The following is an 18,720-nucleotide window of genomic DNA, read 5'->3' on the forward strand; positions in this document are numbered from 1 at the left end:
GAAATAAATGGAAATGTGCATGAAGTAACTATCATAATAAAAAGTACAAACCACCAATAAACAATACAATGAGAGATTGGGGGTATAATTCAGAACTTAGCATGCATGAGGCCTTGGGTTCAATCCTTAACACCACAATAAACAAATAAGTAAAAGAGGAACATAATAACAATGAAAATTTTCTTTTAAGTGCTGGAGATATAGCTTGGTAGTAGACTACCTGCTTGACTAGCATGTGTAAGGCTCAATTTTTTTTAAGTACCATCTTTCCAAATGAGCCCATAAAATATTAGCAAAATTAGGTTTACAATTCCAACAGGACTATATTTATAAGATGCTTTCACTTTAAGACTGACAGGCACACTCTATTTTAGTCCCCAAAGAGGTGACTACATCCATCAAAAGCCCAATACTTAAAACAATTTATGGTTCAAACAATTTTTATAGCTAAAGTCACCCAAAAATTCAAGGAGAATACAGATTTTGAGTTTGTGAAGTATGTCACAGAAAATAACTGGGAAATATAATGACAGATTTGGGTCCTCATATTTCCTGGTTTCCTCAGTGCAACTCCTCTCTTCCATTTTCCTTCTTTCAAGACAAGGTCTTGCTATATTGTCCAGGCTGATTTCAAGTAATCTTCCAGGCTCAGCCTCCCAAGTGCTGGGACAACAGGCATGTGCCACCACACCTGGCTTCTCATCCATGTTCTTAATTCCTTATTACCATGAAGGATGAGCAATTTGAATAGCAAAACATACATCCATGACAGGTCTAAAATTTATCATTAAACAAACGAAAAATCACGTACACTTCCCACATTTTTTACTCAATATATTAGGAAAAAGATAACAAAGATTAGTGCAGTTTAAAATAGCTTACATAAATTACTAAAACTTAGCACTGCAGTAGTCTTTGCTTACCTGCCATACACCCACAATTGCATTGGCTACTAATATAAGTAGAATTACAAAAGGTTCTACAAAGGCTGTAATTGTTTCTTCTCCTTCTTCAAACCAAGCCAAAACCTAGGAGAGAAATGGCATATGTTAGAACTGTTAATGTGTTTTTAGGCTTAGTGCCACTCTTACAACAAAAGTAGCTGGCACTAAAAGAATTACAACAGACTAACCGCCTTTTCCTACAAAATGGCCATAAAACGTAATGACAAAACAAAACAAAAAAAAAAAGCAGCTTATATTTTATTCATAGTAATTCTTGAGAGTCAAAACTATATAACTTCTTAGCTGGGCATGGTGGTACATGCCTGTATTCCCAGAGGCTTGAGAGCCTGAGGCAATAGGATCGAAAGTTCAAAGCCAGCCTCAGCAAACTCAGTGAGGCCCTAAGCAACTTAGCAAGACCCTGTCTCAAAACAAAACCAAAAAAAAGGATGAGTATGTGGCTCAGTAGTTAAGCGCCCCTGGGTTCAATCCTCAGTACCCAACCCCCAAAACAAACTATACAACTTCTTAACCATACTCTTAACAGTTAATTTATTTTTTGACACAGTAATTTTGTTTAGAATCCAAATAAAATCCTTTTGGGGGAGGAAATAAGTCCCATTTTTTTTTAAGACCTTTATTCGTTTTTATGTGGTGCTGAGACTCAAACCCAGAGCCTCACATATGCTAGTCAAATGCACTACCACTGAGCCACAGCCCCATCTTTACATATGTATATACTCCAAAGAAATACAACTTAAACTCCTGATTTTATTAAGGAAGAAGGCGAATGTCAACAGCCACACGTTGATTTGGCTAGTATTTATATCAAATAACATCCACATGTAACGTAAATTCATAGTAAAAACAATTTCACCACTGACTCAAATTTAGAGCGCATAAACTGCTAATTCCACTTATTTTCAGTGGTATTCGTGGAGGTCACTTCAGAATTATAAGGTTGTTCTGTGATCAGGAATGTATTTCGAAGGTTATCACTGTATGATATTTAGTATAGCAACATAACACTTCAAAGATGACAGAAGTCCAAAAGAGTTATAACTGGACACAGAACGCTGCCCCAAAAAAGATGAAACTTTTAGTACAACCAAAACTTGTGAAGAACTAGAAGTTAGCAGCCACTCTATCACAATCAAGCAACTATGAAAATGGACTGGGGGGGAAGAATCCAACACAACGAACCTTAGTAATAAAGAACATGGTAAAGAGTGATCAAAATGGGCAAATATTTCACTAGGATCAGGTCCTAATAGATGCCAAATGAATGTGTGAAAACCTGCCAGTCTTATTTATTCAATATGGTGAGCTGGCTTTAAAAAAAAGATAAAATATTATAATATTGCTTAATAAGCAGGGGGTAGTAGCACAAGCCATAACCCCAGCTACTGAGGAGGTTGAGCTCCCAGCCAGGCTGTCTCAAAAAATAAAAAGGGCTGGGGATGTAGCTCAGCAGTAGAGGGTTTGCCTAGCCTAGCACAAAACCCTCAGTTGGATCCCTAACACTTCCAAAAAAAAAAAAAAAAGGGGGGGGGAGGGCGGGGGGACTTCAAATATGCATATTTCAAAGGACAGTCTTTAAAAGATCTATTTGGGCCAGGTGTAGTGGTACATGCCTGTAACCTCAGCAATCAGGAGGTTAAGGCAAGAGGATCACAAGTTCAACCAGCCTAAGCAACTTAGTGAGGCCCTTGGTAACTGAGCAAGACCCTGTCTCTACATAATCAATCAATCTAGTAAACAATGAAAGCCAACTTTTTGACAAGATTTATGGCAACAATGAAACCATCTCACTATATTTGTACTTAGTGGAATACTACACAAAGTGAGCTTTTACACAAATAGTAATGATCAGAAAGGTAATTAAGTCAAGGTCAAATATGAATTTTTCAAGAGAGGAACAGTGAATTAACATAGCAATTTGAAAGGGAAAAATAAAATAGGAAGTACCCAGGTTCTGACATATGCCAATCTCTACTGGCAGCTAATGAACTAGGGCTAGCAGAAAACCAGAATGAATATGATAAATGCCACATCACGCTTTCAACCGGGCACTCCTAGTGTTAAGGCCAGGCCTCATGCCAGAATGAAAACTTCTCTAGGAAGTTAGGAATTTTGATAGATGCTAGATCACAGCTGCTGATACTAGCAGCCCAAACATTTGCACAGAAGACCATATCAGAAATAATTAGTCAGCTCTTAGGGGAGAAAAATTGCTCAACGTGAAGAGTGATGAGGTCCTTTCCAAAAGGTCAGTGAGGCATTAGCAACTGTAAGATAAGCTTCACACCTTGTTAAAGTGGGTATGAATTTCCTTCTTGGCAGTCAAGCCTTGGGGACAAACTTAAAGCAACATCCCTTAACAGCTGGAGCAAAGGATGAAGGCAAGTAGTGACAGGACAGCAAAGAACAAACCTCCACTTTTCAAGAAAAGTGTGTTCTTGTGAAATATGATCTTTGGTGAATATAGGAATCCCAATTAATGTAATGCAGTGGCCTCTTTAACGATATGTAGGAAAGGCGACAAGCAAATTGTTATTTGAAAGCTCTACAGATATACTAATTACTGTTTGATGAGAAACTAGTGGGCAAATGTTAAGATGGAAAGATAGTACCCAATCTTTTAAGACTGACAACCACCAATTTCTGAATACTTTAAAAAACATCTATTTCAAAACCATAAATACCAAGAGTTTAGGGAGCCATGGCAACTTAGCAAGACTCTGTCTCAAGATTAAAAATAAAAAGAACTGGGGATATAGTTCAGTGTAAAGCACCCATGGGTTCAAATCCCAGCACAAAGAATTAAAAGCTACGGTTCAAATGAAGATCAACCATACTTAACTGGTGAGAAGCAATCCAGTCAATCATGTTAAGACAATGTTGTGCATGCAGTCCTTCATGGTTTGTTCAACTGATAAGACTTCCTGGGTTGTATAAATGGGAAGATAATGCAGACAAAAGACTCCACAAAATGAAAAGGGGTAAGGGAATAAAGAAAACTGGACAAGAGACATCAAAATGCAAGATGCTTTATTAGCATGATGTTAAGGTCAGTTCATAACTGATTTGTCATAAGTTATACAAAACATTTATATGGGAGAAGGGGTTAATGTTTCCAAAACGCTAAAGAATAGGTTGGATGAATACAAATTATCTATTTCCTTTTGTTTGTGAAGAGCCTCTAGTACATAGTTGATGTTCAATATATATTTACTGTTACAAGCCATAAGTGGCAAAAAAAGTAACACTTCATAAACAGTTGCAAAAGAAAATGGAAAAAAGGGCTACTACTGTATTGTAATTTTGGGCATGAACTATTTCTTCTTTCCTCTGAATTTTGCACTAGTAACAGTACTTCAAACTTTTTCAAGAGTTTAAGTTTCAAATGTGCCAACTGTACTTGAAATAACCACACACTCAACCACACTTTTTCTTTTTTGGTACTAGGGATTGAACCCAGGGACACTCTACACTGAGTTATAGCCCCAGACCTTACTTTTTGAGACAGGGTCTCACTGGCTGGCCTCAAACTTGCAAACCTGCTTCACATCCCCAAGTCACTGCGATTAGTCATGCCCCACGACACCCAGCCTCAAACACCCATTAAATTGCTTAAATAAGTTAGGATAGGGTATCTTTTAACAGTTATCCACAAGACCAACCTGTGGGACCAGGCTTATTTCTCAGGTTGATGACCATCACTGAAAAGTACTCACATGATACGATGTATAATGAACAAAGCAAATATTAATCCAAATTAAGGTGTTTTCAGCTGTGAATTGGGAAACAAGTCATGCTATTATGATTCAGTTATCTCAAAGTTGGGATAATATACCAAGCTCTTAACAAGACCATAAAAAAGTAAAAGGGGACTGGCAGTACAGCTCAGTGGTAGAGCTGAGAGGTCCCAGGTTCAATGCCTAGCATCCCATCTCCTCAAAAAAGAAAAAAACAATTATAAGCACATTTTGAGCCTTGTATCCTCAAACTTGCACTGTGCCTCTTGACATTAAAACACTTTCTCAATAAATACAGAATTCACATCAACAACTTTTATAAAGAGGAAATGGATGGTGTGGTGGTACACTCATGTAATCCTAGCTATTCAGGAGACCGAGGCAATATCACAAGTTCAAGGCCAGCCTGGGCAACTTAGCAAGAACATATCTCAAAAAGTAAAAAGAGGGTTAGGCACACAGCTCCACAGTACAGCACTTGCCCAGCATACTCAAGGTCCTAGGTTCAACAGTAACCAGTATGTGCTGTGGTAATTTTCTGGGGTTGGAAACAAAAATTCTTTTAGACTTAAACAAATGAAGTAGAACTCATTCTCTTCTCATCTAGATACAAATCTACATAAAAAACATTCTTCAATGTTCTCAGACTTAGGAATACAATTTTTTCCCCCAGATTACTTGGCCAGCAGTGATGCAGGCCTGTAACTCTAGCAACTAGGTAGGCCAAGTTAGGAAAATTGCAAATTTGAACCTAGCCTCAGAAACTTAGCAAGGCCCTGTCATAAAATAACACAAAAATAACAGAACACAAAACAGAGGTAAAGTGCCCCTGGGTTTACTCTCTAGTACCACGCACAAAAAAAGTACACCATAAATATGACAAAAAAATTTTTTTTTTTTTTTTTTTTTAAATTTCATCTTCCAAACTATTTTAGGAAAGGCTCCAAGGGCTGGGAGATATAGGTCAGGGGCAGAGCACTTGCACAGCACGTATAAGGCCTGAGCTTGAGCTCCAAGCCATTGGGGGGCGGGGAGGTTTTAAATAAATTAAACAAAAATCAGCAAATTGCCTGTGTCATACCATTTTTAAAGTAAGAAACTAAAACAGGAAAAAAAAGTCATTATGTAATACAATATCAAATACTTCCTGAATATATCATTGAGAAAAACCAAAGCAAATAGATCCCAAACACTTTGAAAATGCCAGAACAAAGTCATCTGAGCAACTGTGACACGGAAAACACATACACACGTTATTAAAACGTAACAAAAGTGAGAAGTGTCATGGTCTAGAAAGTTTTATTAGCATTATAGGGTCAACCCATGTAGCTGAAGTAGGAAATGGTTACTAAAGGTAGAGAAACCTATGCAAACTGTCACCAGAGAAAGACGACTGTATGACCTGAACAGATGGGAGTGAGACCAATACGGCCCCAAAGCGTAATTCCTCAGGTCTTTTCTCAATGTCACCTTCTTGGAGAACTTAGCTGACCACCCTACTTAAAAACTAATCCTCCCTTATCCAGAGCCCCTACACTGCTTCTTTCTCGAAAGCACTACATACGCTCCAGTTAAGGAACTTTGTCCATTTTGTTCACTGCTGTATCCCCAATGTCTGCAGCAGGTGCTCAACGTGAGAAGAGAAGAAGGGAGTGGGTAGGCATTCCAGTTCAGCAGCCACGTGATGTGTTATATTTAGGGCAAAGTTGGTAAGGCAAGAGGATGGAAACACAAAATGAAATGATAGTCTTGAATGTCAAATTAAGAAATTTCTAAAGTCCATATGCAAAGGGAAAAGAGTTCACTTCTTCCAATCAAAGTGACCTTATTATTTAATGAAAAGTATTTTAGCAAATATTAAAAATTGGTTCACTATCCCTATGGGCCACCTTAATGCAGTTTCCTACTTTCTGCTGCAGCAAAATATTAACTATAGTTAATGCTTTACTACTCAGTTTGATGTTTGAAATAAATCACAAATATGCCTTTTAAACTAGCAAGGCCTGATGATTTATTATATATACAAGAATTGACTGATCATTTTTATAAAAGAACTTGAATATTCTACCATATTTTTCCTGGTGAGCCAACAGGAATACAAAGACTACAAGACTTTGAGCTCCTCCTTTTTTGAAAGATAAAGAAACAAGGAACAAAAGGTCAAGTACAATGTAGCAGTAGTCCTAAGCCCCCAAGACAAAAAACAAAACCTAGCTTTCTAAAGTCATTTCTTGATCAAACAAACCAGAGTAAATTAGGTGAATTCTATAGTAAAACTAATTCCTAAACACTCTTTTGCTACTTAGCAATCCATAATTTAAAACAAAATAATTCCAAGTAATTATACCAGAAAGGAACTCAAATTTCAACTCCAAAATATGGCTCTAAAAAGGCAATGTCCTGGGCTGGGGCTAAAGCTCAGTTGGAAGAGTGCTTGCCTCACAAGCAAAAGGCCCTGGGTTCAATCCCCAGCACCACCGTCTTCCCTACCCCCAAAAAGGCAAGGTCCTATTTACAACATAATTTTAATATTTTAAAAAACTCATTTGAAAATGCTCAAACTATAAAGTCTTAAATACTGAAAGGAAAAGATGTACCCCATTTGTGTACAATGAATCAAAATGCGGTCTGTAAAAATAAAAAAAAAATTAAAATAAAAACAAAAAACATCAATTCTACATGCTAACGTAAAGTCATTCAAACTGGCCACTGAAGAGACCCTGTAAGACCCAAGCAGACAACTATTTATTGTCACATCAGTGGCATTATTTCCAACACTGCTAGAAGTTAAAATACATAGAACAATTCAGTAAAAGTGTATTTTGCCTCTGGCTTGTACAAGCCAGTTAGTATTAAAGAGATTCCCAATGATCTTATTGGACATCAGATTTAACTGCCAAAGCTGAGGTTCTTTCAAAATTATGCGGTCAGCATAAATAAAATTCTTACTCTCAAATACTTATTTTGCCCCATGGTAATATAACAAAAACTATAGGTAATCAAACAGTTCTATTCATTTATCTTAATTGGTAAAACAGCATTTACTGGGGAAATTTTTTTTAATTAATCATAGCAAGATGTGTAAAAGGTATAGAGTGAATAATTCAGTATACTGAATGGTTTGCTAGGACTCAATTTTATTCAATGAAAACCACAGGAAAGGTTCTCTGGGACTGAATTATTAATGGCTACACACCACTTGGCTAACATGATAAAGTCTCACGGCAGAATTTATATACACAATTACTCCAAAGGTCACCTCTTATTGCCACTATCTACTTAAAAAAATGGGTACAAAATCAATCTTTTCCTCACCTGAACTAAATAAATGGCCACTGCTTTATTCAGTTATCAAAATATTACTCTACGGTATGGTTGTTATGAAGGCTGAGGTAGAGCCCTGGGACTAGTGCATGTATTAATGTACAAAAATGAAACTTGAAGCTGTATGGTTTGCAAAGCCTGAAAATATTGCACCAGGTAATTTTCACTTCCCATTTTTTTTTTAAAGAATAATTTTAAGAACAAAAGGCATCTCATGCTATTAAGACTAGGAACATCTGTGTCTTATTCATGACCATTTTCAGGAAAACTACTAAGTCTACGGCAGAAGAAAAAAGGCAATATAAAACACTGAACAGAAAAAAATTTTAATAACCTAGAAATATCCTTGCCATCTCCATCACCTTTTTTCTGCTGTAGTTCTTCGCATTTCATCAGTTTCTTAGCAACCATATGGGAATCGGGCAAGCCGCACAGAGGAGGTGAAAAAAACACTGAGCTGAGTTTTTTCTTTTAAGAGATTCAGAACTGCACTGAACCTTGCTCTCTCAACCTAGGAATCACTCAAGACGGGGGTCCAATTCAGATAAATACACCACCCTGAAGGTCAGTGACCAAATTTGGTCAACAGTGGTGCCATCATTGCCGTCATCATTCTTGTCACTGTCAAGAACAACTGTCACCTTGCCACTACCAGGAAGGGAAAGCAACTGGAATATTCCTTTTGTTAAGTTCTATTTACAGTCCAGAAAGAGTCCAACATCACATCATCTTAGTATGATCTTACAACATGACAAACAAATCAAAGAAATGAGAACAAAAAAGGCCTGTCAATGGAAAAACTTTTTGACACTTAAAGCTGATAAGCCTTAAGACTTTGTAAAAACCCCTTGCATTTGGGAATTTCTCCCCACACTAAATGTCAGGCATCAATTTTCCCAAACATGATTAGCTTCAAGTGTTTTGTTTAGAAGTAATAATATCTAGGTTATTTTGTTTTTAAATATGGAGACAGCTTAAGTCTCCAAATGTTTTTACCTAATAGATATCATTTGTTTTCTGGTTTACCTAACGGAATATTTTCAGTTTTCAGGAAACAGAGAAAAAAAATTTTTTATACTCACAAAAGATATACATGCTGCCAGTAATAATATTCTAACTAGTAAGTCTTCAAACTGCTCAATCACAAGTTCCAGCAAGGTTTTTCCTGTTAGAAACAAACATATTTGTCGTAACTGTCATCTTAACATCAGTGAGCACACACACACAAATGACACGTTAAGATCACTCACCTTCCTCAGCCGGCAACTCTGTAGAATGCAGAGATTCATCAAGCAACGTGTCGGGAGAAGAAAAAAAAAAAATTAGCGCTCTTTCTAAAAAGAATTGTTGGAATTTTAAGCATCAAAGTCTTTGGAAAAACAGACCCAGCTTATGAACAATCACTCTCCCCAGTTAAGGCAGCCTAAAATGATACCCCAAGAAAACATGCGGCACTTGTCATCAATGGCCTTAGGTCGGCCCGTAAAATCATGCATGGCTCCTGAAATAAGGAGCCATTTCAGCTAGGTCATCATTTCTGCCAGATGTGTAACTTTCGGGTAGCACAAGAGCGGTCAGAGGGCTTCTCAGCTACATCGACGCCTCATAAAGCGGCAGGGGACAAGAAAAGGTCTGGCAGGGCTCAGTCCGGCTGCAAGAGGCTGGTCCGTTCCCCGCTCCACCGGAGCCGGCTGCAGGAGAGCAGAAGCCGCCCAGCAGGCTGCGTGCGGGGAAGGTCAAGGGCTCGAGACCCTGGAGGTCGACGCGAGGCCCGGCCCCCGCCCGCAGCCGCTCTCCCGCGGGGCCAGCCCGGGCTGCCCGCAGCCGTCGGCGGGCGCGGAGCCGAGACCCACGAGGTGGAGCCCGGTCAGCCATCTTCCCGGCTCTCGGGCCCGCGCCGCTCCGCGCGGGGCCCCGGCCGCCGCCGCGCCGGGCACCTACCGTTGGAGCCCCATCTCTCCTTGAGCTTCTTGACCTGCTCCAGGCTCAGCCCCGTGCTCTCGTTGACGCCGAAATGGCCCAGCACCTCCTCCACCGTCTTTGTGTGCGCGTTCTCCATGGCTGCGGGGGCTCGGCCAGCCTCGCCTCCCGTCCCCGCGGCCTCCTCGCCTCCGACTCGCACTCGGGCAGCGGGCTCGTGCCACCCCGAGCGCCCAGGCGCGGACTGGCTCTAGCCTCCTCCTCCTCCTCCTCAGGCCGCTTCCGCCTCGCCGGGCGCTGAATCACCCCGAGCCCCCTCCCCCAGACAACCGCCCCTCTCGCGGGCGGCCCTCGCCGGCGCCCGCCCCGGGCCCCGCCGGGCGAGTGGGGGGCTCCCGACGCCCCCTCTCCACGTCAGAGGGAGGGCCTCCTTGGCCCTCAGCCGCACGCAGGGAGCGCAGGCCGCGGCCCCGAGCCCCCTCCCCGCTTTGCCGAAGTGACTCGCGGCACCGCCCGGGCCGGAGGAGGGGGCGCCCAGCCAACCCTCGGGGCGGAACGGAGCGCGGGAGGCGAGCCGGCGGGGAGGTGCGCGGCGCGCTCGCCCGGGCCCCTCAGCCCCGCACCCCGACAGCGGCGGAGGAAACTGCGGCGGAGGAGAAGGAGGTGGCGTCGGGGACGGCTCCGCGGCGGCTGCTCTAATAGCATTTATCGGCCGCTGCCTCCCCTCTCGCCGCCGCCGCGGCATGTGGACGCCGCTCATTGGCCGAGAACGCCCAGCGCGGCGCGGGCGGTGCAGCCCCGCCCCCTTCCGCGGCTTCCCCCCTCCCGCGCGCCGCGCGCCCACGCCGCCGCGCAAGCCCCGCCCCCTCCCGCGCGCCGCCCCCAGGAACCCGGATCGAGGCCGCGCGCGCCGCGCCCGCCCATTGCCCACTGCGGCCGGGGGTTGGCGGAGGGCAGCCCGCGTCCTCCTCCGCTAGGGTGGTCCCCGGATTCCGTCCATCTACAGGCGGGGGGTAAGGGTCCCCGGTGGGTTCCCTGGGCCCGAGAGAACTGGCTGCCCCGAGGGTGGCTAGGAAGGCGAGGGAGCGCAGTCCACGCCGGGCGTCCCCGAAGCGCGCCGGGGCTGGTGTCCTTGGCTCGTCTCCTCGCCCTCGGCAGCCTGGGCCGCGCTCTCCGCATCCTAATCTGTCTCCTTCAGAGCCCCCCTCACGATCCAAGGGGGGGGGAATTCCGCAGTTCCCTTCCCACACAGCCCAAATCCCTCATCTGTCGCCTCGGGAACACCGCATCCCACACCCCAGCCGAGGGCTCCATCGCACGCCAACACCAGCCCTTCCTTCCCCTACGGGTTCTGTGCCCCGACTGAGGGAACCCCACTCTGGGGGAGGAGGTTTTATTTCATTTTTCATAACCCACACAGCTTTCGAGACTTGTCTGCATCGAACTCACGGGTTATGCTATGGTAGCTGCTAAACAGCAGCTAGACTTGAGCTGGAAGGTGCTTGGCTCTGGCGTTAAGATGAAGGCTCTTTTCAGTAAAAGAGGTTCCCACTTCCCCCATTGGGAGAAAAAGAGCCTTTAATCCAAGACCTGTTTGTAAGACACTGATAATTTGCTCCATTGGTAAGGTCTGTACAAAGCCTAAGTCACAGCAAGATAAAAGGGATTTTGCCGATGTAAGGAAATCATATTTAACATAGGGAATCGCAGTTAACAGGGGAAAGGACCTTTGCATTGAATTCACCAACATTTTTTTGCTTCTCAAAGAGAAGCAGCTTTCTGAAGGAAATAGGTGGCAGAATGAAGCATTTAGTGCACTTGTGTGTTTAACAATAGGGCACCATCCACATGAGCAAAAACCACCATAGTTGTCCTACATGGCTCAGCCTCAGGGCCTCAGATAGATTCCTTCAGCAGATGCAAATCACAGTGCATTACCCAGCTGAAAAAAGCAGGCACGTCATTTCATTTAATTATTTCCGAGGAGTGGAGGCTGGCATGCAGTTTTGATTGATACTTGGAAAAGGACCAACAAAACCCTACACGAAACAAACAAAATTCTAGTGTATGGCAATGCACTGCCTAGGAGAAGCAAGGTGGAAACTGGTTAGGTCACAGCCTCTTCAGGAGGGGCAGGTGACTGCATGGTGGGGGTGTGGTAATGGGGGGCTGCCGGTTCATTGTCTTCTGAGACTACCTCTGCACCACTGCTTACCAGTTCTTCTAGACCTCATTTCTTTCAGCACCAACAGAAGTATTTGCCTGCAGAAGGACTGTTACCTTTCTCAGTCTGGAGACTATTTTAAGCCTCAGGTCTCTATTCTGTGGCCCCTATCTCTGCTTGGGATTATAAGTGCCTCTGGCACCATGAGGAGCTTCTGAAGGGGTTCCTAACTTTTGCCTTTGTGCAAATGCTCTTCCCTTCAGTCTTCCACACCTCCTTCCAGTTTATCATTCCAATCTCAGTTTTCAGGTCCCCTCCCCAGAGATGCCTTTGCCCTCCATCTAAAATCCCTGCTCGCCCCATATCACATTATTCAGTTTTTTGGTTTTTTTTTCCACAGTGCTTATGTCCGATACTGTATTTTCTGTTTACTGTTTGCCTCCTAATGTCTCGTGGAGCATCAGGACACAAGCTCTGTGAGAACAGGACTTGTCTGCCTCCATCCTCAGTACATAGCAGTCCCCAGTATCTGCTCATCACTTATTGAACACCTGCTTTTGGAATGAATGAGACTTCTGCTATCTCCAGCCCATTAGTGACTTGCAAAGGGCCCCTCACCCATTGTTGGAACTCAAATCCATTGATTTCCATTTGTGAAAAAAACTGGAGGGCCTCTGAACTACTTGCCTCATAAGAATGGCCATGAAGGTTAGTCAGGTTTAAAGAACATGAAACCAGGTGAGACTGCATTACAGTTTCTCAGGGATTGGAAAGGTATTCATCCATGCTGATACATCATCACTCTCCTACACCATTCTTTGCAAGCTTTTTATTTACTGGAGGATGGGATGCCTCTGAAACAGTGGAATTTTTTAGCCCAGAATTAGTCCCATGTACATTATCATACCAATTATACCCTTGGTTCCTCAACCTGTTGGCATCTCTGAAACCTGTTGCATATAGGTTGTTTACCAAAATTGGTCATAAACCCAGCCTCCCAAAGGTAGAAATATCTAGTTTCTCTGATGTAGAAATAAGCTTGTTCCCAGTTTATTTAATGCATTGGGTTATACTTGCTTCTTGTTAACAAGGTTTTAAAAGAGTAAGAGTGGGTTTAAGCCTATTCTTCAGCAAAGATTGCATCCATATTCAATCAGATGGGGACAGGGAAAAGAGAAACCGAATCAGAAAGATTAATGATTTGATCAAAGAATTTCAAAGTTATTAATAAAGGAGAACATTAGCTGGTAAAAGGCAGGCTAGTTTTAAAAGCTAGTCAGACAGAAAAAGCAAGTAGAAAGAGTGACTTGCAAAAGAGGCTCTAGACAACTTCCCAACCCTCTGCAGTCCTCTTGCAAAGAGATGGAGATTGCAAAAGGCAGTCGATTCCATATTTGGACAGCTCTAATCATTAAAGCAGTCTAATTCAGGGCTGAATCCACCTCCCCCTAGCTAACTTCTTTACAGTGGTTCTTGTTAGCCCTCTGAAACTACTCTGAACAAGTTTAATCCCCCTTCTGTGTGAGATTTCTTTGAGTATTTCAAGGTATCTATTTCACTTAAAAGCCTCTTTTCCTAACTAAAAAGAACAGCTTGGCCCCTGAGCTGTTTTCCTATAGGGCAAGTGTTCAGTCCCTGGGGTCTTTGTCTCCAGTTCTGGAGATGACGCCCAAGACTGAACAGAGAAGTTCGGGCATGGTCTCACAGTGAGGTTTCCACTGCCCACCTGTGTTCCGGGTCCTTTCCCGTGCACAGTGTTGATTTGTGTTAACAATCAACCTAAATCGAACCCTTTACGTACAAACTGCAGTCATGTCAAATCTGCTTATCTTATACTTGCAGGTTGGTTTTTTTAAACCCAGGCACTGAACTTAGACTATAATTGAATGTTCTCATGCTCATTTTGGCCTGTACTGGCCTTCTGGAGTCTTCAACCTCAAGCTGTGTTTTAGTTTATACATCCCAGATTTGCATTACACACAAATTCGATAAGCACAATTCTTATGTCTCTACCCAATACAACTTTCTAGACTTTCATTCTAAATTGAAAATAACTGGGGGCTGGGGAGATAGCTCAGTTGGTAGCTTGCTTGCCTTGCAAACACAAGGCCCTGGGTTCGATCCCCAGCAAAAAAAAAAAAAAAAAAAGAAAAAAGAAAAAAGAAAATAACTGATCAACCAGACTTAAGTGTTCAATTGTTATAAAGTTATCTTGACCACAAATTCCAAAGTCAGGAGAGCAAAAATCTTAAAAGGCTCTCTGCTTCCTTATGTCCATGATGTTTTGTTACCCAGTGCTGGAACACACCGCTCTTCTTTGGTTGATAACCTGAGCAAGTCAGCTGGACTCAAGATAATGTTATACGAGAAATACCCATTTATACAATCTAACCCAAACTGGCACAGTAAGATGCTTACGCCAAGGGGGTCAGTAGGAACAGACCTGAACAGTCCCATCTGTCATCTCTTACCTTCTCTGGGACCATGCTTGTTGAACAGAATGATGGACTAAATAGCCTGAGCTATTGAAATTCTTTGTCATACAAAGTCACTTAAAGTGACTTTGCTGAGGACAATCTACTGCACTATTTCCTAGTCCACATTTCTCCACCTTATCTGTAAGAACTTAATAAGAGGACAACGTTCCAGATACCTTGTCTACCATAGTCTCTAGATCCCCATCCTGGTATAATGGTGATCTGAATGCGGAAATGTGTTCAGTTTGGCGTGGCTTGTTTTACTCATCACATACTAGCACCTGTGACCATCACTGTTTCTATGTGCCCACAAACTTAACATCTAAGAATTTCCCAAACTCAACAGGAAGTCTTTTCCAGAATTTCCCGCCTCCTTTCCACCTGCCCCCCATTTGGGTCCCTACATTAATAAGCATTCTTTTTATGATTGACTGTTCAAAACTCTAACTCTCAACTGCTGCTTATATAAAAAAGGACTCACTGGGAGTAGACTTCAAACTCACAACAGCTCAATCATGTGTTTCTCAGCATCAGTGAGAATCTCACCTCTTAAGTCTACCACTCCCAGTGGGGGCATGTATGGCCCCAGGCGTCTCCAGTGTACAGTTTACTGGCTTAGTGATTCCAATGTAGAAAAAGACCTCAGATTTCCTCTGGGTCCTGTGGCCACCCTTGGAAGCAGGGACTATGGTCAGCTCCATCTGACTTACATGACCCAGAGAGGGAAGTGGTTCCCTAAAATAGTGGTTAGGCCTCAGCATCATCTGGAGGGCATGTGGAACAGATTGGTGGGCCCTACCTCTGAATTCTCATTTGGTAGGTATTGGGTGGGCACGAGAATTTGCATCTCTGAGTTGCCAGGTGATATGGATACTGCTGGTTCAGGCCCCACAGGAAAATCCTGTTGCTGAAAATGTTGGGCCTGCAGATGTTAGGGCTATAAAAATAAATAAATAGGGGCTGGGGTTGTGGCTCAGTGGTGGAGTGCTTGCTAGCCTGTGTGGGGCACTGGGTTTGATCCTCAGCACCACATAAAAATAAATAAAGGTTAAAAAAAGAATGCTTTAAGAAATTTTAAAAAATACTAAATGTACACTTCACTGAGAAAATTTAAAGCTCTAACTGCTGTGGAGGAAGCAGACGTAACTAGCACAGCACTGTGGAAGCCTGTTTAGAGATGTCCTGGATTCTTCCATTGCAATTGGCAGTTGCATCCGCCATGTATTAACCACAACCTCCCCTCCATTCCTAAGCTCCTGGCAGTTGAATCATTATCCGTTCCTCTGCACCCCTGCTTAGGCTGTTTCTTCAGCTTGGATCTGCCTGGTGAACCCCTATCACCCTTCAAGATGAAGCCTTCCCCAATTGTGACCTTTCCAGCATTTCCAGCCTCAACACCCCAGAAACTAGAGGCTTCTGGGTCTCACAGGGCACTTTACATAGTACTGAACTCCAGGATAGGAACCCAGGTCTTCCTTCTACTTCTCGGGCTGCTCCCTTTCAACTTTCTCTTGTGCCTCGCAGCTTTACATGCCGGGTGTCCCAGGGCTTAGGATTTGGCATTCTTCCCTGTCTACACTCTTTCCTCACAACCATTGCTTTGAGGCTCCCCTCCCCACAAATGTTGATGGCATACACATTTCCATGTCCACTCATATACCCAGTGGCCAACCTGCTGTCTCCACCTTGCTGGACCATGGACTCCCCTGTATGAGGGACAAGAGGGGAACAGTGGGTGGCACTTTCCCTCTAAGTGAGCTGTAAGTAATATAGAGCCATTTGAATATTGAGGGGCAAGAGCACAGCATTGGAGGCAGAAGGAATAGCAAATGGACAAACATACATATGATAAATATGCTTTTCTTTTTTCATACTCCTTTTTCTTCCCCCAGATTGTAAGCCCCAGGAGAACAGGAATCGTGCGCGCTTAGGAGACAATAAAACGTGACTGAATGAGTGCATGATAATTATTTGCACCGAGGGCCCCTAGTCTTCCTTCATTTACTTTGTGTCCCCAGCACCTAGCACGGTGCCAGACATGCAGGCAGGCAATGAATATCTATCTACCAAAGTAACGAAGGAAGCCCTTTGCTTCCTTTGCCATTACTGCTTTAAAAAAAAAAAAAAAAAAAAAAAAGTTACCATCTTAAAAAGAAAAAATAAAATAAAATAAAAAATAAAAGAAGGAAGAAAGAAACCTATATAGCAGTGCCAAACAAAGGACTGTGGAATGGTTTTCGAGACCATAGCTCCCCGATGGGATAATGTAGTTTAAATATAGCAGCTATTTTCCCCTCCAGTCGGTTTGTTCTTTGATTTTTGTGGAAACGTTTCAAAAGTTTTTCTTCACTGCTCTGCTTCCTCACCCGCCTCCCCAAGGTGCTTAGACCTTAAACAGTGAAATGCTTAAAATACAGAGATGACATGGCCTCCTGAGCTTGGTAGAAAAGTGAGTGATTAAATGCCATTTCAATTTTAAATGAGCCTTTCCGATCTTTCCCTGCCCTGCTGGGTGCCAGGCGTTGCTCCCCTGTAGTGGTAGCAGCAGTGAGCAGGTAGAGTTTCAGTCTGGCAGGAACCCAAAGATGGAGCAGGCAGCGGATAGGGTTGCTGTGGACAAATTCCTAGAATAGGACCTTTGTTCCCAGGGCTGACCAACTCACTCCCTTGATGTCCCACAATAGAAAAGGTGGGGGGCGGCGGTGGAGGCATGTTTACATTGCCTATTGTGATCCTGCTGTAGCTACCTGATAGTTCCAAAAAGATCCCAGGAGACTGGCTGCCCTCCCAAGTCACCTTGTGATTCTCTCCTCATTTCGGGGAGGGGGAAGGAGGGGAACACTGTGTATCCTGAGTAGTGTGTCTGACATGCCTGATCCGTTCCATCTGGGAGGATGCATCATGAGCCCCATCTGGCTCCAGCAGTCTGCCTTGGCTCCCAGCACACCCTCCCTGCCTGCTTCAGCCCTCTCAGCTCACTTGTCCTTCATCGTTCCCCAAGAGCAGCAGACCCCAGCATTCCTCAGTTGCAAGACTTGTCCTTACCCCCAGCCCTTGCCTTCTTTTCTGCAACCTCCTTGGCTTCTTCTCTCAGCGTGGCTTTTCTTGATCCAGGGCTCTCTGCAGATGTGGGTTGACTGGAAATCCTCTGCAGGCGCAGGCCCTTGGGATAGTCCTGTTCTTTGACCTAATCTTCTCGCACCACCCAGAGCAGGTCCTGTTTGGGACACAGATCCACCTATTGTAAGGTTCTGTCCTGTATCTCCCATGCTGGAGTCCAGAGATACAAGACACCTGTTCCCCTTCTCTGAGCTGTTTCCTGTCTCAAATGGTGATGACCCACAGCCTCTTGTTTGGCCTTCCAGCTTAAACATATAAATCTTCTCAGGTGGGTCCAACTTGCACTGATGGGGGATGGGTGGAGCACCAGAAAGCAGAGCCTTGGCTGGAGTTGTTTGCAAACATTAAACGTTTCTCTTTCGTGACTCATCGGAGGAGAGCAGAGTCCTCCCTCTTCCTGGAATGCATCAAATTCATGGTCAACTCCTACCCCCACCCTTACCCCCCAAATTAAACAACCCACACATAGAGTTTTGGCCTCAAAAGTCAGATTTCCCCAAAAAGTTTGACATGGCAATTGGGGGAGGGGCAATATGAGGCCATGGAAGAACAGCACATGACAGGATGGATCCTCTGACGGGGGCGTGGGGGGGTGCTGCAGTCACAGCCCAGTATTCACAAAGGTGTTGGTTTGAGGGGTCTTTTCCAGAAAACTGCCTTGTCTCCCCTTACTTGTCCCCAAACCTTTTTACTTAATAGCTTCCCGATATAAAACCTGAGATAGACAATCTTTGGAACATTCCAGCAAAGCCTGATTTAAATGATATGTGAAAGTTTCACAGGGGAAAAAGCTAATTCAGACAAAAAGGAAGACATAAGCTATTAGACAGGTATTTTCCACGCAGGCAGTGTGCTCAGGGCTCGTGCTGTCTCATTCCATCCTTGGGACAAGCCTGTCTGGTAGGTATCAATATCATTTCTATTTTTTCCAGATACTAAAAACTGATTCTCAGGTTGTTATTTGCTGAAGATACTCAATTAGAAATGACTATTCAATACACGTTGTCGGGAAT

The 18,720-nt window shown here is 43.6% G+C and overlaps 1 protein-coding gene and 1 long non-coding RNA gene across 3 annotated transcripts in view; one reads left to right on the forward strand and one right to left on the reverse strand.

Moving 5' to 3' along the window:
- The window catches only part of ATP2A2 (ATPase sarcoplasmic/endoplasmic reticulum Ca2+ transporting 2), a 54,400-nt gene extending 43,764 nt beyond the window's left edge, over window positions 1–10,636 (reverse strand). Inside the window, 4 exon segments of the mRNA XM_079149516.1 lie at window positions 924–1,028; window positions 9,109–9,191; window positions 9,277–9,294; window positions 9,968–10,636. Of these exon segments, the coding sequence (XP_079005642.1) occupies window positions 924–1,028; window positions 9,109–9,191; window positions 9,277–9,294; window positions 9,968–10,085 (324 nt within the window). The 5' untranslated portion in view covers window positions 10,086–10,636.
- A 187-nt stretch (window positions 10,637–10,823) lies between these two features.
- On the forward strand, window positions 10,824–14,225 carry LOC306667205. Of its 2 annotated transcripts, none has more exons than XR_013765471.1 (2): window positions 10,824–10,959; window positions 12,511–14,225. It is a non-coding gene; the product is annotated as an uncharacterized lncRNA (long non-coding RNA). The 2 variants fall into 2 exon arrangements; XR_013765472.1 differs by lacking the exon at window positions 10,824–10,959 and adding an exon at window positions 11,742–11,901.
- The last annotated feature ends 4,495 nt before the right edge of the window (window positions 14,226–18,720 follow it).

The sequence above is a fragment of the Sciurus vulgaris genome (assembly GCF_902686455.1).
Source record: "Sciurus vulgaris genome assembly, chromosome: 8".
Taxonomy (NCBI): Eukaryota; Metazoa; Chordata; class Mammalia; order Rodentia; family Sciuridae; genus Sciurus; species Sciurus vulgaris.